The 25206-nt window shown below is 46.8% G+C and overlaps 1 protein-coding gene across 1 annotated transcript in view; it reads right to left on the reverse strand.

Annotated features, from left to right (window-relative positions):
* Positions 1 to 1840: 1840 nt before the first annotated feature.
* Positions 1841 to 25206, reverse strand: part of SF3B3 (splicing factor 3b subunit 3) — a 30783-nt gene continuing 7417 nt past the window's right edge. Inside the window, exons 9-26 of the mRNA XM_075510471.1 lie at positions 24372 to 24537; positions 23725 to 23820; positions 23117 to 23189; positions 17486 to 17637; positions 16917 to 17072; positions 16337 to 16492; positions 15518 to 15661; positions 14460 to 14582; positions 12851 to 13005; positions 11532 to 11706; positions 10699 to 10904; positions 9196 to 9352; positions 7661 to 7786; positions 6282 to 6494; positions 5232 to 5330; positions 4638 to 4781; positions 3792 to 3896; positions 1841 to 2755 (exon numbers count right to left, since the gene is read on the reverse strand). Of these exons, the coding sequence (XP_075366586.1) occupies positions 2615 to 2755; positions 3792 to 3896; positions 4638 to 4781; positions 5232 to 5330; positions 6282 to 6494; positions 7661 to 7786; positions 9196 to 9352; positions 10699 to 10904; positions 11532 to 11706; positions 12851 to 13005; positions 14460 to 14582; positions 15518 to 15661; positions 16337 to 16492; positions 16917 to 17072; positions 17486 to 17637; positions 23117 to 23189; positions 23725 to 23820; positions 24372 to 24537 (2587 nt within the window). The 3' untranslated portion in view covers positions 1841 to 2614. The remainder of the gene's footprint in view (positions 2756 to 3791; positions 3897 to 4637; positions 4782 to 5231; positions 5331 to 6281; positions 6495 to 7660; positions 7787 to 9195; positions 9353 to 10698; positions 10905 to 11531; positions 11707 to 12850; positions 13006 to 14459; positions 14583 to 15517; positions 15662 to 16336; positions 16493 to 16916; positions 17073 to 17485; positions 17638 to 23116; positions 23190 to 23724; positions 23821 to 24371; positions 24538 to 25206) is intronic.

The following is a 25206-nucleotide window of genomic DNA, read 5'->3' on the forward strand; positions in this document are numbered from 1 at the left end:
AAACCAGCTATCAAAGAGCAGGTCAGCGCTCCCAGGGAAACGCGTGGGAAGGAATGCACTTCTGCATGCGAGGAAAGTGCGCTGGGATTCCCCTGGCATGGAGTCAGGGCCATGGCCACTCTCCTGCCAAGCTTCCCCCCAGCCCCAGCCAGCTCCTGGGCACAGCCCTCGCCTCCCTCCCAGCTCCAGGCTGGGGGCAAGATGCCCAGCTCCGAGCAGGGGAAGGAGCTGGTCCAGCTCCGCACTTAAGTGTCTACAGGGTTTTGCCCACATCTGCTGCAGGCGTTAGAGGAAGCCATTTAATAGCATTTCCTGCCCACGTAGTCATCAGCTTGGCAGCCGGGATGGGGTGAGGAGGAGAAGGGAAAGCACGGAGCTGCACAGCAGCTGGAGGCTGTTTGCCCTCCCTCAGCTGTGCCAGGCTGGAAATCACCACTGGTGCAAGCCCAAGGCAAACAGCCCCTGGCACATGGCACTGACCCCAGGAGCTTTGCTCCCATGTGTCAGCAGGAGCCCAGCACCCTGCAGCTGCAGGGGCCCGGGGGCAGGGGACTGCCCTTGCTGGGAGGCTGGTGGGGGCCCAGCTTGGAGCCCCCCCAGACAAAGGGGGTCTGGAGTCTCAGCCAGCCCCCCAAGCAGCACACCTGCTCCTCCAGGCTGGGGGTCAGCCCCTCCCAGGCTTTGCCTTGCACTGGAGACAGGTTAATTTACACAGGCTGGACCAAGGAAGCAAAACCTCGCGCTTGGAACCAGTTTGGGAACACCTTGAGCCTCCCTGGGTGCGATCTCACCCTTGTCTTAGGACTAACAACATGCCACACGCTAAGTTCTGCTGGAGCTCTCCTGGATCCAGAGCAGGCATCACACCGTGGGGGAGGATGAGGGAATAGGGAATGCAGGGAGCCCAGATGCAGCCGTCCCAGGTAAGTGTGGGAAGGGAGCACAAAGCCCTTCACTCCCAGGCAGAGGATAGGTGGGGCAAGCAGCAGTGGCTGGGTGCCACATCAGAGCCAAAGGGTGCTCTGCCAACACAGCCTGCTAGCAACAAGCCGAAGCAGGAGAGCAGAGAGGAGGGTGCAAAGGACACGGCAGGAGGGTGCGTGTTCACCTTCACCCCGCACAGCACATGTGCCAGAGGAGGAATGCGGAAGCTGTTTGATGGGAGCGTGTCACTGGGCCGGGGGCCACCTGCCTTTCCGAGCCCCAGGTGGGGAGCAGTGCTGGCTGGTGAGGAGGGCAAAGGCCCCTTCGTGGGATCCCATGCACCAAGGGAGGTCTTCAGCTCCACAGACACAGACCTACTCCCAGGAGTAAGCCAGGAGGCAAGACCAGAAAGCACCTGCTGCATGGGTGAGCTCCAGCTGCGAGCCTTCACAGCCAGCTAGAGGGCAGAAACACCTCCCAGAGCTGCAGCTGCTTCACAAGGCAACAGGAGTCTTGAGCCGCAGCCGCTTCACAAGGCAACAGGAGTCTTGAGCCGCAGCCATGCCCTGGAAGGGCTGGAGAAACAGCAGCTGGGGGAAAGACCCTTCTCTCCCACCCTTTCTCCATATACACTGCTTTGTGTGGCCCCCGGGGCAGACGGGTGCTGGAGAGCAGCAGCTCTGGCTGCAGGACGCACTGCTGGGCTTGGGGCCAGCTCCAGGCAGAGCAGGCAGGGAAGGGAGGTGGAGAGGGGCTTGCAGGCCAACACCTGCAGGGCTGCAGCACGACTCCAGCATCCACACAGGGCGCAGGGTTGAGGGTGTGCACATTTCTGTACTCCTCCTCCACTCCTCCTGCTCCCATCAGGTCAGCAACAGCTGCTGCGAAGGAGAGGAGGCCCAGAATCAGGCTAGTTAAAAAAACAGGCTTTTATTCTTCATGTGCTGCTCACAGTCACAGCTTGGAGACACTGCTCTTGCCAAAGTTATTATGAAACAAATCAAGTCCCAGACTCAGGCCTCGCTCTTCCCCACCCCCAAGAGAGTCAACAGTGTACAAAACTCTATTTACAGGGAAAACAGTCAGAAATGGTGAGTCCAAAACCCCCTTGCAATTCAGAAGAAAATGTTCAAGACAAGTGTGACAGTTACGCCCTCCATACAGCCAGGCTGCCCACTGGCTGCTCCCAGGGCTGGTGAAAGCCCAGAGCTTCTCACCAGTCACTACTAAAGGAGCCTGGTAATCCTGAGTTACGCCACAGCTGTTTTCTTTACCAAAAAGCTGGGAAATTGCAAAACCCACTTGATCCTACAAAGGCTCAGCTGGATCTGCCCTACAGGGCTTTCTGCAAGGCCAGCACAAGACACCCTCGGGCTCCCCCATCCTAACAGGGGGCCAAGGAGATGGGGCTGGGGGTCAGTCTGTGCCCTTCCTTGGGCACTTCGCCAAGAGGGAATCTCTCCAGCTGGAAGCCAGAATGTCAGGAGCCTTCACATAAGCAGCGGGATGTGTTGGGAGCCCTAATATCTGATACTGCATTTACTGGAGTCGCATTACTTTGAAACATAAACCAAGATGAGCAAACCAATATTTAAAAAGGGGAAAAAAAGCACACATTCCTCCTCCCAACTGTGCTTGGAAGAGCATCCATAGGAGCCCAGTGAGAAGCTCTGCTCCTGCCAGCTGCTGCTCAGAAAGCATAGCGTGTGCGGATGTCTTCCAGCTTCTTGGACACCTCGGGTGGGGTCCGGTCCAGCTCTTCGGCCACATTCTTCTGTTTGTTAGGCTCCATGGAGTTGAACTGCTCACACAGGTCCCCATCGATCACATTCTGGAGGGGCAAGGAGGAGAGCATTGAATCGATACAACACAGAGGCACTGAACCCTGCCTAAATGGGGAAAAATGGCAACAAACAGTTTGTTCCCAGGAGCTTCTTAATCCTATCCTGGAAACAAGACCATGCTTGGTGACCTCATCTGCTGAACAGCAGCAGTTAGCATCAAATTAATTACTGGCCAGCTTTATTAACAAAGGAGAAACCCAAAAAGCCTGGGTGCAGCTGAAGAATCACACAAGGGAAGGGAAGGGAAGGGAAGGGAAGACAGATCCGACCTGGGTCCAAGCACTGTGCTGGGAAGGCTGGGGGAGGCTGCAAAAGATGACTGAAGAGCATCTTCAATCAGATGTGAAACATCTTTTTGATTCCTACAAATCAGCCCCAAGCTCATCAAGAGCAAGAACACCCTCTGCGCTTGGACAGCTTCAGCTGCTGGGACAGTTTTCTGACTGATACTACATACGTTACTCTGATAGTGGTTACCACATAGTTACTCTAGTCCAGTACTCTGTACCCTTCTGGTCACAGCATTTAGCAGTCGACAGCTTCACAGTTCCCCAAAAGCAGAAATAGGCAGGAACAGGAAACCTTATGAGATTTCCCTTTTCAATGGTGGCGGAAAAAATATATCCCCCAGGCAACACCCAGTTTGACCTAGCCATGCAAACAGCTACGTAATTATGCTTCTCCTGATGGAAAAAGGAGATGCTATGGCAAGTAGAGAAGCGCAGCAACAGCACCTCTGGGCTTGGGTCTTGAGACCAACCCTCAGAAGGCTCATTACAAGGGTTAAGAAACCAAAACAGACCCAGTATTAAGTGCCAAATACTGCTCTCCTTACAGAGTGCTATTCAAGAGCTAGCTTCAGCTCCTGCCACAGTCACTACACCAGCTATGGTTTACATTGCCCCAGCCTTCCCCACTGAACAGCAACCTTGACTTGCTTCTACCATGCCTCAAAGCATTTCTGTGTCCCAAAGCAAGTCTCTGCACCCCCATGACCAGCTGATCCTAAATACTCAGACCTACCTTCACTGGGAAGTAGTAGGAGCGGAAACTGAGGTGGTCTCGTCCACAGAGAGGAGGGTGCTCAGACCTTAAGTGCATTTCCACATGCTGGAAGAAGTCATGATCCTGGGGAGATTAAGAATTGGTAAAAGAACGGTTTACTGCACGTCAGTGCCACTGGTGGGGCAAGATGACACCCATCAGCCAGGTGCTCCTGCACTGGCTGAAACACTGCCATTACCAGGTTCTGCTAGAGCAGCCCTGCACATGGCAGCCAAGGTCTGGTCACAGTTACCCCCTCACCACTTCCACCCTGGGAGCACCCACAGCAGAGCTAAGCAGCCAACTGTGCCACCTTGGCCAGGATCTGCCTCTCAGGAATTGGAGCACATAGCAGCTGTGCAGCACAGAGGTGCAGCTCAAAGAGTGAAAGCTGCTCCAGAAGACCACATCTGCTGCTCCAGAAGACCACAGCAAACAGAGGAGAATACCATCTTCAGGACTTGAAGCATCAGTGCCTGATCAATATGGTTTACAGGCTACACAAAGCATGCCCAAGGATCCCTCCTCATAGACACCAAATCACCGAAGAGCTCCTCTGGGCTCCACAGATTTAGAACACCAGTGCAACAAGAAAAGCTCTCAACTCTTCATAGAACCAATGTAGAAGGAGGAGCTAATAAGCTCCTTCTCTTCCCCTTTGCATTGGAGCCTGTCCCACAGCCACAGGCCTTCCTTCAGCCCAGGATTTCACATACTGCAGAGCACTAGAGTTACCCTCAAGGGATGCAGCACAGTAATATACTGGCTGGGGATGAGTGCACAGAAAAGCAGCAGCTCTGCAGCATAATGATGGGGCTTGCTTACCTCGTGGGAAGTAAAAGGGACCAAGATTCCTATCCCCCCCGATAAGGTGGTATAGACAAGAGATTCAGAGCCTCCTGGGATCAGTGTGGTCTTCTGTAAGGACAGCACTGTCTCTCCCACGTGATAATTCATAATCACTTCAGCCTGAAAGTCAACCACAGAAGCATGTTTTTTCTTTAGGTTATATCAAAGCATCAAAAGGCTTGAGAGAGGAAAGCAGAATAAATTTGGCCACCTGCTAGTTCTGAAATACTTTTCTGAAGAGGAAGTGCCTTCCACCTGGAACCAGGTGGCAAAACTCAGCATGCCACCAAATCACTCTCTTGAGCTGGACAAACGGATGCAAGTAATGAGGGAAAGCAGGAAAAGAAAATGAGCGTGCTGCTTCAATCAAACATCACTGAATAGGCATCGGCCGTGATTTCAGAAACTGAATTTGGCTCCCAGTGACAGTGAAAACCGATCACCCACAGCACAGTAGATGTGTAGGAGCAGAACTGCCAATACATCTCCTGGACAACACTGCAGAGGACTTCACAGAAAAGCAGCATATTCTTTTCCCACAATAACCATATGCTTCCCACAAAGCATTACCTTCTGTGATGCTCCATTAAGAAGCCCCCTGTCCCAGAGAGCTTTGTTGCCTGTGGGATCCTCATCTACCTCATCATTGGTGTTGGGAGGCAATCTCACCTGCATTGAAAGAGGAAGAAAGAGTCAACAAGCTGCAGAAATGGCACATTATCTCTGGAGAATCCTTGTGGTCTTTGAAAGGCTGCTTTTGTGGACTCTACAAGAATCACTTTACGCTTACAGCAAAATCATCTATTTGCCCCTCCAACAAGGCCTTTAGGCGACAACTGTGTTGTCAAGACCAATGGCCTATCGCTCAAAAACATGGGCAGAACCTCATGACTGGCCTCTGCCTGGCCTGGCACTTGCAGATCACCCTGGAAGGTATGGTCAAAATGTTTTGAAGGTGGTTCCCACTAAGGAAACAGTTCGATTGATGTGAGGCAGGAAAACCAAAGGAGGATTGATTTGTGTGTGTTGGTCAAATCCTGCAGGCGCAGCGTCTGACACTTGCTGAACTCTGCACTCCAAAGCACCCGAGCACACTTCAGAAAGAGATCAAAGCTCTGGCAGAAAGACCATCTATTCTTTCCTCCTCCCCTGCTGAAATCCAGCCAACAGGGGAAGTGTCAGCACTGAAAGCCAACTTTCGAGAGGAAGTGACAGAGAAAGCTAAATGCCAGCGATGAGGTTTAGCCAGGGAAAGTAAGAGTGATAACCCTGATGCAAGTTCTCATGGGCCCTTTCACAGTCACAAGCTTCATTTCAAGGCTTATTCACAGCAAGTTTTGGGCAACTTCAACACAAGTTATTGAATGCTTCAGAAATATGTTTTTTGACCTGCTGATGTCAAAACTTGTTTGCTGCCTAACTTGTTTGCTTTAATTAACAAACTGATAAACTGCAGCCATCCGCTATGATGACAGCTAGTCACACCGTAAAACCAAGTGAATGGTACAGGGCGTTGTCTCCATTAAGCACAGATTCTCATTCTTTTAAGACAAATCATGGATGTTTTAAGGAAAAATACATCGTGTCCAAAAAGCCCCGACTTCTCCGAGGCACACTCACCACGCAGATGTTGCCAAACTTGTCTGCTCCAGCCACAGTGTCATAATCCAGGAGAGTTGCTGTAGTGACCCACCGGGGATAAGTGTCATCAGCAAAGATGATAAGCTGGTTCTCATTCCTTTTGTAGCGCACCCAGATGAAACTCTCCTGAACATCTGAAACAATTACTCTGTGCCCAATGGTTTGGATCCCACAGATGTAGTTGGCAATGTGCTTTTGAAAGAGAAAGGACAAAACCTGAGTGCTTTAAACAGGGAAGCATAACCCATTAACTCCACCCTATTCCAACTGAAACACTATTTCCCCCTGTGAACTATGGCTCACTCCCCATTTCCCATAATTCCCTCCAAAACTACATCTCATTTCTGGCATGGTACAGCCCCAATCTAAATACACTGTCAATACCGGGCCTTGCAACCTAACACCCAGCATGCATCATTCTCAGCCTGCTGAATGAGAGTAATGTCCAGAGAACAAGCACTGCTGGTAAGCCTATGAACTGAGATGACAGGGACACTCCTGTAAGCAGGCATTGCTTCAGTGTCCCCTCACTACTGTGGTCATGAAAGACCCAAGAAGCAAAGCTTCAACTTTTTTATGCAAGTCATATTTTAGGAACAAAACAAAACCCAAAAAACACCCAACACACACACAAAAATGTTCCCCTACAAGTTCCTAGCCTGCTTGTGAGCTTGCTGGAGTTTGTTTGTGTAGTAATGAGCAACTGGCACAGGTTCTGCAGCTTGCACAAGAGAGGGAGGAGCAGGCAGTTAAGATTTAGAAAGCCATGCTCTGCAGTTTCTTTTCCTAAAGTACCAGAGATGCTGAGCAAGAAGGATCATCTACTTCAAGGAGAAAATCCCCTTTTCAAAATTCTGGGGATCTGAAGAGGTGCTCATATGCATCCTCCAACTCTGTCCCCCACCTATGCATCCTCCAACTCTGTCCCCCACCTGCTGATCACCTAACCTAAGGAAACATTTCCAGCAGTTGTCATTTCCTATCTGGATAAGACCTCTCACATTTGCAGCAGACAGCCAAAGGCATGGTCTGTACAGGCTTGTGAAACCCTGCACACGTTCATTAACAGCCCGCATTGAGCTGGTACAAAAGGGAACCTGCTATCTGAATGGTGATGGAAAAGTGATGTGTGCTCAGGGTGCAGAGGTGCAGCACAACAGCCCAATCCAGCCAGAGCTGCCAACACTGCTCTAGGTGCATGCACCCAGCGTACACCAGCAAGGCACAGACACAGTTCTGAGGTCCAAGTGCACAGACACACTGGAGGCTGGAGTAGCAGCTAACCCTTTGTTTCACTCCTGCTGCAAAGCATCACTTGCTCCAAGTTAACAGCCCTGGTCAAGAACAAGAGTCAGTACCTTATTCTCACACTTCCGAAGCAGTTTCTTCTTGCCCAAGTCATAAACGCGCAAGAGCTTTCCAACTCCAATTAAGACTCTACCTTGGAACGGAGCAATGGCTGCAGGAACCTCCTCCACAGGGGTCTACAGAGGGAAGACGATGACTGTGAGACCCCCATTAACAGAGCTAACCTTACACCAAATTTCAGAATGCATTCAGCTAATGATGCGGTTGAAGCTCGTTGGCCTGTGCCAAAGCTTTCAATGCAAAAGGCTAATCACAATCTTTTTCTACAGCAGGGGCAAAAGGTCAGTCCTCCATAGGCCTTTCAACAGCAGCATATACCACATGTGGTGCTAACAGAGCTCTGGGTACTACACAGACAACACACTGCTGGCAGTTCACCTTAACTGAAGCGTAGGACCGCTATAAGAACCCCACGCTGGGCAGGCAGCAAAGGAAGGCAAGGATCTCGTTGCCTTGGTTCTTAGTTTTGCTTTATCCCCAACAGAAAGATTTATGCTTTACCTAAATCCAACCAGATTGTCTGTTTTTAAAACAAAGGCATGAACCTAATTCAACCATCTGCCACAGACGCTCTGAAGCTGCCACTGAAGAAGTGCTACATCTGAATAATTAGTGTGCCCACAATTCCAGTAACTCAGACAGGGCTGAAAAATCTCCCACCACTTATCAATCCAGAAGGATCAGCCACAGCAGAGAATGGGAACATGTAGAGAGCTTCCAGTTACAGCATTCCCAGATTGGTTGCACTGGCTAATATAAATTATTTCATATCATCAGCTCTGCCAACTTCCAAGTGGGTGTTCAGTGGCACCAGAAGAGGCCTTGGTCCAGGACAGAACCCACTCATTGCATCAGGACTATAGGAAGTGAATAAGTCACAACGCTCCTGTCCACGTGCTCATCTGCTCAAATCAGCCATGCACGAGGGAAGAACAGAATTTTGTTTTAACGGAGTTCTGCCGAAACCCTCACTAAAGCCCCAGAGACCTGTCAAGCAAGCTGGTCACTAGGTGACTAATCATTTCTACATGCAACAAAAACAGCATCAGAGGAAAGATGACAGCTCACACCAGCTTCATGTGGACCGAGAGCCTTAGCACCACGGTTCAAGTAACCCAAGTATGAATTAACTTTGTAAACAAGTGCTCAGAGCAACTCTCTGAGCTCATATTCCAAAAAGGAAACAGAGCTATTTCTCTCCCCTCCCTAACAGGGGCATGAAAAACACTGCTCCTTTCCCATTTACCCAATTAGATGGATAAGAGTATAGCTAAGGCAAAGGACTGGGACTCTCAGGAGATCTGTGTTCAATTCTCAGCTCTGCAAAAGACGTCCCAAGTGATTTTGGAGGAGGCAGCTTATTTTCTCTGAGGCTGCTTCCAGTGTGTAACATCAGCATAATGATCTTGCCCAGAATCCATTGAGTACTGCAGTATCATTATAGCATTCAGGGTGAAGTAACAGCTATTCCAATACTGCCTGTAAATGACCCAGTCACCCAAACAGGCCTTTTCATCCCTCTCACCTTGTGCAGAAACTCCAGCTTCTCACCACTATTCACCAGCTTGTATGTGTACACAAATCCCCCAGCAACCGAGCGTGGGTTCAGAATCAGGTCCTTGGCAACTCCCACTAGCACGTACCACTCATCACCAGTACTGGAGAACCGGCACACAGCCACACTGGGGATCACAAGACATGCCAGATCAGCATGATCACAACACAAACAGACACTGCATATATGGACTGGATTCCCTGACAGCACAACTTGCACCTAGCCAAGCAGAGATTTGGGAACCCACCCTTCCAACACTGACATTTCATTTTCAGTGGTCATTTTCCTCCCTGCAGAAATGTTTAATGCATATTCCTTCATTCTTCCATGCTCCCCATATAAAAAGATGTGCTCCAGCTGTCACATATGCCCAAAGCATTAGTTTTATGCTTTCACAGGCTGGACACTGCTGAGCAATGTGCAAAGCTCCACTAGAAGCTGTTTTTCAAAGGCTATTCCAATTTGGACACGTACATATAACTCTCCTCACCTTCCAGTGTTATTTCCTGCCCAGTGCCTAGCTCAGCCAGGTTGGGAATCCCGGACAAAACAGGACAGAGTCAGCCTTTTGGACTAGAATGACCTACTTCCGCTTCACTTGCTGAAGCACTCACTATTCTTTGTGGTTATTGTGTTGGTCTTCCCCTCCAGTCCCTCTAATACTTTATTTCCATTTAATCTATGCTCATTTTATCTGGATGAGAAGGGGAAGTGAGAGATAGCAGCACATTCTCTTGTTCCTCTCTTATCTTATCTGTCATTTACATCCCCGTGTTGTTCTTCAAGTGCTGGGGTCCAGCAAACACCTCTGGAGCACCAGCTCTTCGTGTCACATGCAGACAGATCAGGGTGGGAAGGGAAGGGAAGGGAAGGGAAGGGAAGGGAAGGGAAGGGAAGGGAAGGGAAGGGAAGGGAAGGGAAGGGAAGGGAAGGGAAGGGAAGGGAAGGGAAGGGAAGGGAAGGGAAGGGAAGGGAAGGGAAGGGAAGGGAAGGGAAGGGAAGGGAAGGGAAGGGAAGGGAAGGGAAGGGAAGGGAAGGGAAGGGAAGGGAAGGGAAGGGAAGGGAAGGGAAGGGAAGGGAAGGGAAGGGAAGGGAAGGGAAGGGAAGGGAAGGGAAGGGAAGGGAAGGGAAGGGAAGGGAAGGGAAGGGAAGGGAAGGGAAGGGAAGGGAAGGGAAGGGAAGGGAAGGGAAGGGAAGGGAAGGGAAGGGAAGGGAAGGGAAGGGAAGGGAAGGGAAGGGAAGGGAAGGGAAGGGAAGGGAAGGGAAGGGAAGGGAAGGGAAGGGAAGGGAAGGGAAGGGAAGGGAAGAAAAAGCTTTAAGCATGTGGCAATCACTTCTGGAATCTCAAGCCAGTCTCTTGGTGACATGCTGCATCTGGATTTCAACTCAGTAACAGCTGAGCAAAAGAAAGAAAAACACACACAAGACTCATCACAAGCAGAGATTCTTGCTGCATCAGGCAACGCTTCTTACCTAAAGGCAGCTTCATTCTGCTCTAGCTGGACCAGATCCAACGTATTTCCCTGGATGGGGTTCATCACCCTGATAACAGAGGCCCACTGTCCATTCCCTGCCTTAGGAGCACCAAAAATGGACTCTGGAAGATTCTCATTCAGAAAGGCTGCAGCCATCTCTGCAGCCAACTCCCTCTCATCTTCACCTGCAGCCTCCACCATTTCCTATGGCACATTAAAGGACAGGAGAAAAGAACAGCTTAGTGGATTTCCTTTCCAGACATGCTGATGCTCTGCGTAAAATATAGTCCCCCCCCCTCTTCCCTTAAGTCCCAGTATTCCAGGGCAAGGTACTGCCTGTGAAGACATAAAAGCCACCAAATCCTAAAGCTTCCACCTGTCCTGAGCTTATTCCCAAGGGAGCCTCTGCAGCTCAGAGCACAGCAGTGTCAGCTCTGCCCTGTCCAAGGGGCAGTTGTCTGGGGAGCTATTTCTTCAAATCAGCAACTCTGGAAACAACACTGAGAAGAAAATAACCCACTGAAATCCAAACATCCTCAAACAGTCACAGAAAACCCAGAGAATGGTCTTACACAAGCAGGATTGTCCTCCAATACGTGGTTCTTAAAGCCTGCCATAGTAACACGGAAAGAAAGGAGCACTGGGAGGTAGTGTATTCTGCTGAAATTTGTGTTTCAAGGCAGATCTTTGCTCCCTTCAGTCCCTGCATTCACACAGGACATAAAAACTTGCAGGCAACAGCAGCTGGGAACTAGTGAGCAGGGAGGATTTCCAGCTGCAGAAGTCACCTCTGGGGAATGGATGTGTGTACCTGTCCCCCACCCCAATTACCTCAGCCATTTGCTGCTTCCTCTGTGCCTTGGTGGCCTCAGTGTAAGCATTGTGGTCTGTCTCAATGATGATCAGGTTGTTGCTCTCTGGGTGAATGACAAATTTTCGAGGTGTGTACTGCAACGGGAAGGCAACCTGGTTGAACACTGCCCCCAGCTTCTCCAGTGCTAAAATCCTGGGGGACAAAGATGTGATGTGTTAAATAAGGTCTGAAAGCAACTGCCCAAGAGAACACGACTGTAGTTGAGCTCTATGTCTGTGAAACCGGCTAGTGCTGGAGACAAGTAGCACCTTTCTTGGGCCAGACAGTAAACAGTAAACAGCTCCAGAGAGGAGGGCAAAACTAGCATCCTGAATGGGAGCTTATGCTGTGGCACAGGTGTGCTCTGCAGTGTGGAGTCCTTGACTCGAGCACTCTCACTGGCCCAGGGTGCATTCAGAATGCCCGGCCCTTTTGGACGGGCTTCTGTGGTGCTGAAGCAGGTCTATCCCGACAGGAAGAGCACACAGAAGAGGGAAAGTGCACATTTGGGGAATGCATCCTCTGAATCTAAACGTGACACAGGCTTTGACACATAATCAAATGCTCCTCAGAGGCACTTTAGTTACAAAGAGTATGAAAAACGCAATGCCAAGTCTTTCTTCCTTGTGACTTGCCAGCTGAAATGCCAGTTCTTCTGGCATTTGGTGACTAAAAACCGCAAGTCTCTCCAGAAAGAATGACTCCTTTAAAAGCAGTGAATGCTGTAATATTTCAATGAGAACAGATATGAAAAAAGTGCCTGTTCAAGTTCATAAAGCAGAGCTCCTGAATTTGTGTTCCCCTATTATTTTCATGTATCTTTTAAATATCTAAGCTGAACTTTAGAAAGGCAACAAATACACCCCTGTCATGCCTCTGATTTCTTAAATCACGTGGCTTATTTTCTGCAAAGTAGCCAATTCAGATCACAAACCGCAAGATCCTAATACACAACAGGTTCATATTTATTAAAAGCTTCCCTCCTCTCTAAGGATCAGAGAATTTAAGGATAACTTGAATTACATTTGTTATTTTAAAAAGCTGAAAAACACAAATCAGAGAAGTGCACCATATTTGTTTTCGACAGGAATATCCTTGTATTCCATTTGTTTTCTGAAATCCATCCAAGTGGTTCTATTAAATCATTATCCATAATCAAATAACCTTAAAAACCCCTTAATTCTAAAGGTAAGTCACTTTACCTCTTTCCTTTTGAATGTCCAGTGAGAATCTACCACCCCTCCCTCTGCCTGGCATCCTGGCCCAGAAGTATTCATTTTCCCCCATCAGTTCTTACCTCAATGTGTTTGTGGAGATGGCCACAATGCCCTCTGGGCACTGCTCAGAAGCAAAACCAGACGCAAACTCCAGTGTCTCATAAGACAGCGGAGTCAGGTGGAAGCGTGACTGATAGGAATAACTGAGCCAGGAACGGCTTGACATAGCCAGCACCTGAGAAGAGAAAGACAGACAACAAATTTATTAGGTCTGGGGATGGAGGCAAGCTCACTCCTTGCAATATGAATGGATGTACAGTGCCGGACTCTTACTCATTAGGACAACTGAATTCTTGCGGGTGGACTCCACCCAGCTCAGAGCACACCTTCACAGATACTGCTTGCTTTCTAGACACAGTTTTATCTGGAAATTGTGTATGGCAAGAAGAGGAACTTTAAAGCACTATCGAGACAATGAATACTCAAACTGAGGTGCAATAAAAACTGTTTTCTGTAAAAGCCAAGATCACAAAAACTTTTTTTTTTAAACAATAACCTGTTCTAATGGGGAACAGGTCTTATTTTAAAATAAGTATTTACTGCTTTGTCACAATCCAAATGCTGTAGCACTCTAAGTGAAATTTACTTAAAATAATCAGTAACCTATTTTCAATCAAGTTACGGGAAACAAAGGAAGCAGATGGACTTCTAAACTCTTCGGCTTTATACATCTGGCTAAATCAATTTCAGTGCAACCTTACTTTCTGCCTGAGCAACAAAAGCTGGAATTACATTGAAACACTCACAGGCTACTCCAAGCCCATCACTGACTGGCCATAAGCAGTATGTTTTTTCTCCCCGTATTGTAAAACAAGGAACCAAGACTGGTCTCAAAGTAGAAAAGCACTCGGCTATTCTATAAGCATTCTCTGCTAAAGCTGCAAAGCACCTCATCTCCAAGTTACAGCTGGCAGACTGGCAGGAAGAAGTTGAAGAGATTCACCAAGTGTACCTTAACATTAAAGCAGAGCTCAGATTCCCAGATCCAGCCCCCTACACTGACCGGCAATATTTCTCAACTCTGAAGGTGTCATCCAAAAATGAGTCAAGCAGGGGGTGGCTGATCTCCCCAGTGCCACATCAGAAGGGCTGGAAATGGCACTTCTGATGAAACACGTTCTTCCCTCTATGCCAAATCCTGCAAATATTTTCCTTGAACCATTCATGGAAGCTGTCCAGCTCCCAGCTGAGCCATTCTCAACATGCACATGAGACGACCATCCACTGCATCAAGTAGTCAAGGGGTAAGATTTCTGTCTCTGAGGCAGACGAGGCAGGCAAGATGAGGTTTTTCAGAGTCTCTAAACCCAAGAATCTGCTCAGAGCTTTCCAGACACGCTGCAAATGCAGCCTATGGGTCAGATGAGTCCTAGTTCAAAGAAGGCAGGGCAGCACTACACATTACTTCCTAAGAAGCAAGAGGAATACCAACAAGAACAAGGCTGTTTGTGAAAGAGCAAGCTGCGAGCCAGGCAGCTCCATAATGAATGCATTCTACTTCCCACCCTTACCCAGAGGGTCCTGCTGTGCTGAGAGGATGCTTCCCCACCCTGCCCATCAAATAAGGAAAACTGGGATGCTGCGCCTGAGGACTGGATCTGCATCCCTCTGAGAGCTCGCCTCACTTACCGCCTCTTGGCCTTGCATTCGGACTCGGAAGAGTTTCACAGGCCGTGAGCCAAGGTATCTGGTCCTGGTGTCAGAAAGATCGCCAGTAACAGGATCCAGGACAGTTCGCAGCAGCACACCATTCTTGACATTAGCAAACCAAAAAGTTAGATCAAGATTACAGATAAGAAATAACTAGCTACAGTCATTATTCAAAACAGAGGCAATTTCTGAAGAATTAGGGGTTTGTTTTCTTAGCTCCTGGCACAACTCCCTTCTACAACCATGCTGTATCTAAATTGGCTCTTAATATTAAAAAGCATAGCTCCTGCATGCTCCTGTGGGGCAGAAAGGAATTACTGTAAAACAAATAAACCACCCCCACACACACACATACACCCCCCCAGCAAAAAAAAAAGCCAAGAAACAGACCAAGAAGCTTGGTACATCACATAAGCCATGAAAAACCTGAGGGCTGATTCCAGATCCTAATCCCTCTCGGTACAAAGCATTTACCCAAAAGCTGCTTAAAGAGAGCTTGCATTCTGACATCAAACTCAAGGCATGTGAAAGAACCTAGACTGCTCTGATTATTTTTACCACATGTTGAATTGTCAAAACAACATTTTTTGGTCAGAGATCACAGAGTCAGTACTGGATGCAACAAAAAGCTGTGCAACAGCAGAGTTATTAGAGCAGAGCTTGTGGTTGTGGGCAGTTAGTTCTTTGATACTCTGCCCTACAGGCACTTTCTAAAGAACTGCCCAACATTTCACCCAGAAATTTTTTTTAGAACGTGCCTTCTTTCTGGAAGGGGAAAAAGCACAATTTGTCCTACATGAAGTCTGGGACAATATGCTGTCTTTTGACTAGTCTCAAGTCTAGGAATGCATAGAGAAACTTGCACCTCTACTACGTCACACAGTGAATTCCCCAGTTGTTAAGCATGCTGTAACGAAGGGGGAACAGTCAGGCTCTGTGTTGTTGCACTGCATGATGACAAGGCTATTTTAGCAATCCATCCTTCAAGTGAAGGCTTACCAAGAAATGCCTGTCAGAACCAGGCAGGCACCTCTCACCTGCAGTCCAATGTTCAGGTACAGAAAGCCAATGGAGCCCCTCTCCCCCAGCTCGTCCTGCTTCTCTGTGCCACCCATCTCCACAATGCACAGCGACTCAGGCTGTGCTGGAAGGGCCTGCATACTCAGCGGCTGTAAGCAATCCTGTGGGAGACAGAAAAGAGGTACTATGCCAGTCAGCAAGGCTTGGCATGGCAAAAGGGGATTCAAGCTCCATCTAAGGAGCTTAAAGATGTCCTTTTACATCTCCATAAAGAAGTATTCAGCACAGAAAAAAAGAAAAAAAAAAAATCACAATAGATGCTGGCTCTAGGGATTTTGGCAAGCAGGAGTGGTAGCAGCCCTGGGGTTTGGAAAAGATAAACTGGATCCTTCCAAACTGTTCTAGCACAGTTTGCAGCTATTTAGCATGGAGAGACCTGAGCAAAGTTTATGTTATTTCAGTCATCCTTTGAACACTCAGCTGTTGCAGGAATGGTAATGCTGTTTTGCTGCTGACCTGCTTGCAGAATGAGTCTGCTTTTAGTACAGGTATAAACAGTGAAGGGGGGGGGGGGGGGGGGGGGGGGGGGGGGGAAGTGCTTTCGCATCTCATCAGCTGAACCTCCAGGCATGGGTGAGACTAGATAAAACCTGTTAGAGGTTAGGATCAAGGGCCATGCTTCCTCCCAACCAGCAGACAGAAGCCATGCAAGCTCTTCATTCCTGGTCATCCACCTGAATACAGAAAGACAGCTTGGACAGACACAGCCCACCTCTCAAGTACCCTTCTGAACATTTAAAGCCAATGGAAGAGGTAGAAACAGAACAGCTACTCACCGAAGGGTCAAGGGAAATAATTCTGACAGTGTTGTCCACCAGCCCAACAGCAAGGAACCGGGATCGCTGCTCCCCAGGGGGAACATTGGCCAGGCTCATGCAAACTACGTCGGCCGACATCTCCTTTCTCTCCGTATACTCATTCAGCTGTCCTGACTAAGAAAAACACAAGAGACTTATTAACTAGCCAATGGGGCAAACCAGCACCAAAATGTCTCTCCACACCTTCCCCCCCACCTCTCTCTCTCTCTCTTTTTTTTTTTTTAAGATAGTGCTGTGGATTTTTTGTATTTTTTAAAAATAATTTCTTTACAGCCTTATTTCAGCTACAATTGGAAGAACCAGAATAGCAATAAGATAAGTACACAATTTCCAGCCTCAGTTATGAACTTCAGAGACTTTTATTAGCCATTAATCTCAGACAGACACAGTCCAGATGTGCAGGGCTTTGATCTCTCTGTTCTAGAAAGACACTTCACTACAGAATCCTTTCCTGCAGGTCTGATCAAGGATCAATCTCTGGCATGCCCCATACTCCGCCTTGCTCTTCCAAACTCATTCACAACATTAACACACATACCGGGTCCATCTCAAAGTAAACCAGTTCTCCTCCAGTCAGTGCTATCACTACTTGTCTCTGGTTCACAGCACATTTTACAATGGTTTTCTTCCCTGGTGTCTTCCATTCATTTACCCTCTTATCTGCTCGGATGTGCCGGATCCCATCTGGATAAACCTAAAGGAAAAAAAGATCACATTAACTCTGTATTTACCATCCTTTCACAACTCCCATCTCACTGGTGATTCTGACACAGAAAAAGCCAAAGGCAAGCACCGCTCCTGGCAGCAGTGATCCACTAGCTATGCAAGAGGCTGAACTAGCACGAAGCCACTCGCCAGCTGGAAGCACTGCATCTTTGAACTACAGCAAGGAACTACTGAGCACACACTGAAGGAGATTAGGACCATCTTCAGCTGGTCCAGTTTCACTCAGCAGGATATAAAAAGGGGAAGGCTGAATAAGTGTCATTCTCTACCAATCCACACCTTTAGACATGACATATGTTGCACTACTGTAGAAATCATGGCCATGGAGCAAGCAGAAAGTGGCAGACATAAGCAGACATGTCAGAAGCAGCTTTCCATTACCTGTACCAAAGCATCATCACCAAGAAGAGAGCAGGACAAGGTGGGTGTAGTACCCAGGAATCCAGAGTCAGTCACTTCTTCTACAGTCTCTCCGATAGACAGCACCAGTGTGGCATTTACGAAGGACACAATGATATAGGCATCAAATTCATCTGGTCAAGGGAGACAGGGAAAAAAGGGTGCTGATTAAATAAATGCAAGCCTTCCCAACAAAATTAGCAGTCCGACAGGTGTCTGGCAGTTACTCTTCAGCAGAATTCCTCTGATAATTACATCTGCTGGCAGTATTGTGCAAGTTCGTTCTAGGACACACTGTCCAAAAGCCAGCCACTGCTAGACTCCAAACAATGCAAGACTGAGCCAGAGATCAAATGATCCAGATACAGAGTCAATTCATGATACTCTGGATTCTGGCAAGCAAGACTCCTGCCTACTTTTTTCAAAGACAGCACAAGGTCTAGAAGCCTTTAAGACACTTGCCCCACCTCACACGAGGAGCTGAACGCAGACTTTATACCCAATGAAGTCAAATGAGATGTTCTGCTCCAATAATCTGAACACATGGAACCCATCTGCAGAAACGGCACCATGGATGCTGCAAACAGGAGGTTCAAGGACCACATCTCTATCTAGTATCCACATAATAAAAGGCTACAGAGAACGATTAAGGTGCATTGCAGCAGAGGAGCTTGGGGTTAGTCTGCTCTACTCTCAGCCAGAAGCTCAACTAGCTGACATTCACACAGCCACCCGTACAGTCTCCTGGGATGAGAAACAATTACGTTTTTAAGACAGAACAAACACTGACCTTTACTTCTATGGAATAAGTGACAGTATTGCAACTATTATCTCGAGTACTGGCCTCTCCCAAAGGGGAGAGTCCAGGAGCTTGGACGTGAAGAGCTATGCTGATCAAAATAGTTTTAAGAGCTCATTTGGAAGTAGGGAAACTTTGTGGGAAACAAGGGTAGTAAGACTGGGTAAAGGGAATGCCCCGGTTTACTGCTGTCCATTTTCATTCTGCAGAAAGTGACAGGCATTAAAGAGGGGGAGAGGAGAGTCTCATTAAAAGAGAGTAATAAAAGCAACAGAAACAATGAAGTCTGTTGGGAAACGGAGCCAGGAGCCTCGGTGGAGAAATAAGATTGCCTCAGAGAAGCAACTCCACTTCTGCTGCTGTTGTCATGCAAGTGCTATTTCTTAAAAAGAAAAAGTTCCCCATTTTAACCCACCTCAACCCAAAGCTCAGACTTATGCACCACAGCACAAGACAATTAGCAGAGGTGAGGGTGTAAGAGAGCTGTCACAGTTTTGGCCCTTGAGCAGAGTTTCTCCATAATTCACAAATGTGGGAGACACAGAGAAGTAGCTAATGACTTTCCAAGTAGAGAAAGAAAATAAAGAACTCACTGGCATGAATACAGGATGCTAGCAAATACCATGCAGCAGCTTAAAGAAACTGAACTGGGTTAACCGAAACAAACACTTCAGGAACTGATCCTTTTCTTATCCACCCTGTTTAGAGGGAGGCATTGCCAAACCTGCTGTGTCACGTTTATAACAGAAAGTTCTTACATACAGCTGAAAATATGCAAGTGAAAAAGAACATCATTCTTCTCTGCAACATCTGGTATACAGACCACAGCTCTGATCAAACTGAAGAGCTTTGTACAATTAAAGCAATTCCAACACTGGTCTGTGGCATAAACTCTGTTACTACTCTATTATGTGGTCACAGCCTATAACCTCCAACATGCTCCCAAACCCCACTAACAGGAGTGGGTCCACTTGGGGAAATGAGAAAACAAGAACTGAACCTGCACACAGAAACTGATTAGTAAGGCCAACTATTTAAATACTTGGCTTAACAGGACAATTTCTCTAACGTTAACAGCAGCTGGTAAGAGTTCAGTAAGACGTACACTGTTACACACTGGTTATTTTCTACACTACATGGCAGCTTCTCCTACAAACTTGCATGAATTTTTTAACACCAGAAGTCTACAAGAGTTCCTCGATTGCTTTAAACAGAGATTCTAGCGGTTCACAGGCTAGAATCGTTTTAATTCATAAATATCCTGTAGACAGGATGTTCTAAAAATTCCATTTCAAAGACCATCGTTGCTTTCCAAACTTCTTGAGAGCTGCTGCCTTCCTCCCTAGGGGCTGTCATTCTCATGATAAACCACCATGTCCCAGCTGGAGGCTTAAGCATGTGATTTGGAGCAGGACAAAGAACACCCGTTTGAAAGCGAAACAGATTCCCTTAGTCCTACTCTAAACGAAAACTCATTCCTACCTCTTAATACTTTTTTAGCTCTTTCTTTTCACTGGCTTACAGTTACATTAGAGCATGCCTTTAAGTCTGTGTCAATAATAGTGACAAGTGCATTTTTGCTTGAAGTCCAGTAGTGTTGCTTAATGCCTCTGCTGGAGCTTTTGAAATAAAGGGTTTGATTTACCAGAATGAAGTCCGTGAATAAGACGCATTCATCTAGATTCAAACAATACAATTTTGCTTTAGAAAATATAGCAGCCTAGTTGAAATTAAGGACTAAATCCCTAGGGCACACTGAGAAGTATTCTCGGTTAGAAAAAGAAGAGATCTACAGATTTTAATATGAAAAGGTATGTACTTAGCTCTGCACAATCCAAAGCATAACATCAGGCTGCCCAGAGTTTTGAACAGATAGATATTATTTTGTCTGCAGACACAAGACTTTAGAGATGCTTATTACCGTTCCAATTGCTCCAGTTAGCTCCTTTCAGCGAGTAATAGAGACATTTTAATGACTCTGAAGAACCACAGCTGGACTCTCTCCTGTGCCTTCATTACAAGTTTTCTGCAGCTTCACACACACATCAAGACCAGCTATGAAAACATCACATTTCAGTTCATCCACTCTATACTACTGTCCTTTTTGTCATTTGTCATTAATTCAGTTTGAGTTAGTCCATAAGAATTCCATGCCTATACACCAGTCCATGCCTGGTAAGAGTTTTTTCATGCTCCACAGCATCTGAATTCGCACCAATACAAATGTAGTCACCACTAGCTCAGAAGAGTTCGGTGAAAAAAAACAGATGACCAGTGACAAAATTCAGGATTCTTCTCACTTATACGATACTGATGGGATGACAGCACATTTTCCTGGGCTTCTGTTTACTACTGCATGGAGAGTCTGCAGCTGTGACTCAGGGCACGTTGCTTTTCATGCAAGAGTGCCAGGTAGGGAATGCAGACTGTTAGGACTCAGCTCATGTCTATCTCCACAGCAAAACACACAGCCATCCAGCTCCCCAGACCTTGATATTTAACTGCAAGAGAGGGTTTGGTCCAAATCCCATCTGCTTCTGCCCATGGGCAGATGCATCCCATAACCACAAGGCATTCCCATGCCAGCAATACCTACAAGTGCTTCAAGCATACTCAATCATTTTCTCTTGAAGGTCTGTACAAAGCAACTGGGAGCCAATCCTCAGACTAGAAGGGAGCTGAAAACCCCTCTGAAATGTGCACCTCTGATTTCAGCAAGAACTGACCATTCTGCAGAGACACAGTTGACACATTTTGTTCCCCAAAGACTGTAAGATGGAATGGGAGTTGCCTTTACTCCTCAGCTACTGAACTACAAAGGCAACAATCTCCAACTACACAACAGCTTCTAGAATTCATTTACTGAAAAGCTTAGCAAAAAAGCAGCCCCATGATTTTGGGATTCTCTGTGGTTAACCTGTGGGACAGTACAGTAGCCCCTAGCAGTAGGTACACACCTGTGGTGATCAGCACCTCCACCACCAGCCACCTGTGGAAGAAAAAAAGAGGCTTGGTATTGGTAGTGTGTATCACCACGTACCAGCCAAGGTTAGTATTTGCTTTGAAGGCTGCAAACCCGTATGTGTCTTACGGAGGCCTTGCAGCATGTGCACACTGTGGCATCGAGGCAGAGCCAGGCAGCCCAACACTGCAAACTGAACACTCAGAAAACAGCACTTGGGCAGTTTCAAGATTAGAAACATGTCTGAAAAGGTTCTGCAGTCTTTCTGATTAAAACCCACTAGAACCATTTCTGAATTCAAAGAATTGTAACTTGGGGATCAGTTTCACATGACTTAACTATATTCAAAAAGCAGCATGGTTCACAACAGCTACAGATTCTAGCCTTTCTGAAATCATTGAGAAGATCTTCATGCTGGAACCTGGAGAATTTGGAAGGAGGAAAAAAGAAGCAGCAAGACTGGTCTGTTTCATGTAGGTTAGCAATGGTCCTCCATCTCCTGAAAAGTCAAAGTCGTCCTCTGGAACCCCAAGAGAAAAGGTTTTAAGGTGATGTCAGAAGCCTCCATCTCTCAGAGGGAGCAAATGTTAGCAACTCCTTGTCCAGAAGGCAGGAGCATGGGTTCGTCTCTAACAAACTGGAATGCCTCTTTTTAGAAAAGCCCGCGTTTTTGATATGAACTGTGGAAATACTTCTCTTCAGACCCTTTTATTTCTGCGGAACATGAAGGCAGTTTGTGCTCAAAGCTCCTTCCATGTTGCTTAGGCAGTACATGAGTCTCAGAACATGAGCACAGGAATTGGTGGCAGGTCTCAGATGGCAAGGCAAATCCAACAACATTTGAAATTCCCACAGGGTTACTGGCTCCCTGGAAGACACACTACTCTATGATTGCTTAAAAACAAGATACTATGTCACCTCAGCAGGCTCAGGTCTCCACTGCAACAATCTGGCATTTCCACATCCAGTGCATAAAGCTACAGGAAGTCCAGCGCATAAAACCTCCAGGAACTGCGAGATTTATACAAAGCACTGCCTCGGAAATAATCACTGAGACTGTCAGTACCCAGAATAGTTTCATTTCAGGCTTTTTAACTGTTTCTGAGGAACTCTGTTCTTGCCCTCAAGAGAAAGGCAGCACAAGGGATTGCATTTCCTCCTGTACTTTAAGTAAGGCAAATCCATTATTTCAGATCAGGAAAAAAAAAAACCCACCAAAACCAAACCCACGATCCAGTATATTCTGCCAGTTTCAAATCTTGACCTTCTTGGAACCAGCAGCATTCTATACACTGCTGGGTTTTTGAATAGGGAGTGTGTCCCAGCCCAAATAGACTGTTTTCTTTGCAGATATGCATAGAGGGAAGTAATAAAATACAGACGCTGTTGCCAATTATCTTCTTTGTTCCATAATTTGTATCCCACTCTGTCACAAAGAGCTGATTACTGTAGTTGTCAGCACACATAAACAATAGCGAGTACGCTCCAACAAAAAGCATAACGATTGCCTGCTGATGTCAAAGCAAGAACTTATGGGAAGTGGGAAAGGATGAGAAGTTCAGCAGCTTCAGGCTGCAGACATACAGCTGATGCAGCATATTGGGTGGTGGATGCAGCTGCAGGCAGGTGCTTCTGTGTCAAAGGGAAACATGACAATTCTAAGGGACCAGACAGTGCCTTCCAAGTACAAACAGGTGGTTGCTGATTCAAAACATAACTTCTGGGGATGGCACACAACCATCATGCAGCACCTTTCCTATCTCCTTGGACAGAAAAACAAAAAAATCCCCACCAAACAAAACACACCAAAAAACATTATCACCTCCCTGTGCTTTAGGAAAATACTGCATACCTTCAACATGTCTCCTAACTGTCCATACGGCATTGGGGTTACCGGGCAGCTCTGAGACGGCCATTTCAGATACCTAAGAGTAAACAAGAACAAGGATGTTTTGCAAACAGATGCTTAGACTTACTACAGTAAGTCACCAAACCACCAGCAGTTTTTAAGCTTTCCCACAACTGGGCAGGAAAGCTATTAATTCACCATTCTGATGTTCTGTCCCCGTGCCAGATGTGCTACGGGGTAGAATACACTCAGCAATGATACAGCAACATTAGAGCTCTGGATGATCAGCTTTAAGACAAGGTCACTCACCCACCCCCAGCAAAGAGATCAGCAGCAGCAGCTGGCAGAGACACCAGGAATGTTCCAGCTCAACATACTCACGTATTAGAAGAGACAAAATGCAGGTGGCTGGAGTCAACTGAACAAAAAGCCTTTGATACTGTAAGAGTAAACATCCCAACCCTTCTATTTCCAAGAAGCAAGCCTAGAGAAAGTTGCTCTCCAGACTATGGCAAAAGGAGAATCCCTTCATTTCAGTACCCTTATTTCAAAGATTTTCTCTCACTGTCCTCACCTCTCAAACTGTTCTTCTAAAGTGCTGGAAGTCTTACCTCAAGTCCATGTCTCAGAACCCTCAGAGATGACCGGGGCCCGCGACCACAAGCCACATACAATTGGGGTGTGTCTTCATTGGCCAAATCTGCTATCTGCATGGAGAAACAGTGTCAAACAATATCTACGGGAAGAGAAAATAAAACTAAACTATATATGCCACACTACTGCTTTAAGAATGTTTTTGGGGTGGTTTTTTTTGTTTTGGTTTGGTTTTTTTCTCCAAACACTGAAAACAGTGAAGATGCCATAGGGTGTACCATCTGCTGCCCTGAAATAATGCGAAGTTTTAACCAAACTCTTTGCAGAATGGAGAACTGGTCTGATGGTCAGAGGAGCAGCACAGGCCTGCTGGCTGACACCCTGTGTCCAGATATATATTTATCACCACAGGAATCAAAGGCTGCCAGGCCAGGTTCCAGTCTTAGGCAGCTGTCCGAGAACTTGGCAGACTTGCTTTTCTATCAGCATTTAGTATAGCACGGTATTTCTGGAAACTTAGGATGATGTAGCTTTTGTGACTGTGCTTACACACAAATATTCCACAGAAAAGGAAAGAAAAAAATCATGCATCTACGATCAGTTCCTCTGTAAATGAGAAAGACTTACTTATGTAGTGAATGGGAGCTTGCTGATGGCAACATACCTGACAACACAGAATAGGAGACAAACTGTCCAACTCGTCTACCAGCACCAGGTTCTTGAGAGGTCGTGGCTGAAAAAAGAATGTATCTCCTTCCTCAAGAGGCATGGCAGAAGAGAACTCTGGCTCCTCATCATCGTCACCCAGGTGAGCTATCTGGTACAGGTAACTTGAGACAGAAAGCAAGAACAACAGCATGTTCAGCACAAAGCTCATGTAGCCTTCTCTAAATGAGGCTTAGCCAGATATTCAGGCAGCAAGGAGGAGAGAAACCCTTCCCTACATTATACAGCTACTAAAATTTAGCCTTAAGGATTGTCGTCTTGGTGACAAAATGTTTAAAGGGAATCAGAGGACCATAAAGAAAAAAAAACAAAAAAAACCAAAAAAAACCAAAAACCCACAAACAAACAAACCCACCACAACCTCCCCCCTCCAAACCTTCTCATATGTAGCTGTCACTGGCAAGGTACCCCAGAGTTTCAGTGTCTTCTGTTTACCCTTGAGCCATTCAGATATTCTTGTGGTAGAGCCAAAGCACCAACTGACAGGTGAAGCCAAGAACAAGGCCAATGGCTAAGACTGCAACTCCACAGTTATCTATTTTGTTGGAATACTCTCACCTCACTATTTTTAACCGCATTCCCTATTCCATTTTATGAGCCTAAATAGCACAACAATCAAGTTAAACTTCAGAGAAAAACAAAACAACACAACAACAAAACAAAAACAAAACCCCCAGAAATATATACTTCTCGGTTTTAATAAAGCTCAAATGAATATGGCTTCCTCAAGAGCTCGGTTTATACAAGCCAATTCAGATTCACTCCAGTAAACT

Source organism: Mycteria americana, chromosome 8 (genome assembly GCF_035582795.1).
Source record: "Mycteria americana isolate JAX WOST 10 ecotype Jacksonville Zoo and Gardens chromosome 8, USCA_MyAme_1.0, whole genome shotgun sequence".
NCBI lineage: Eukaryota > Metazoa > Chordata > Aves > Ciconiiformes > Ciconiidae > Mycteria > Mycteria americana.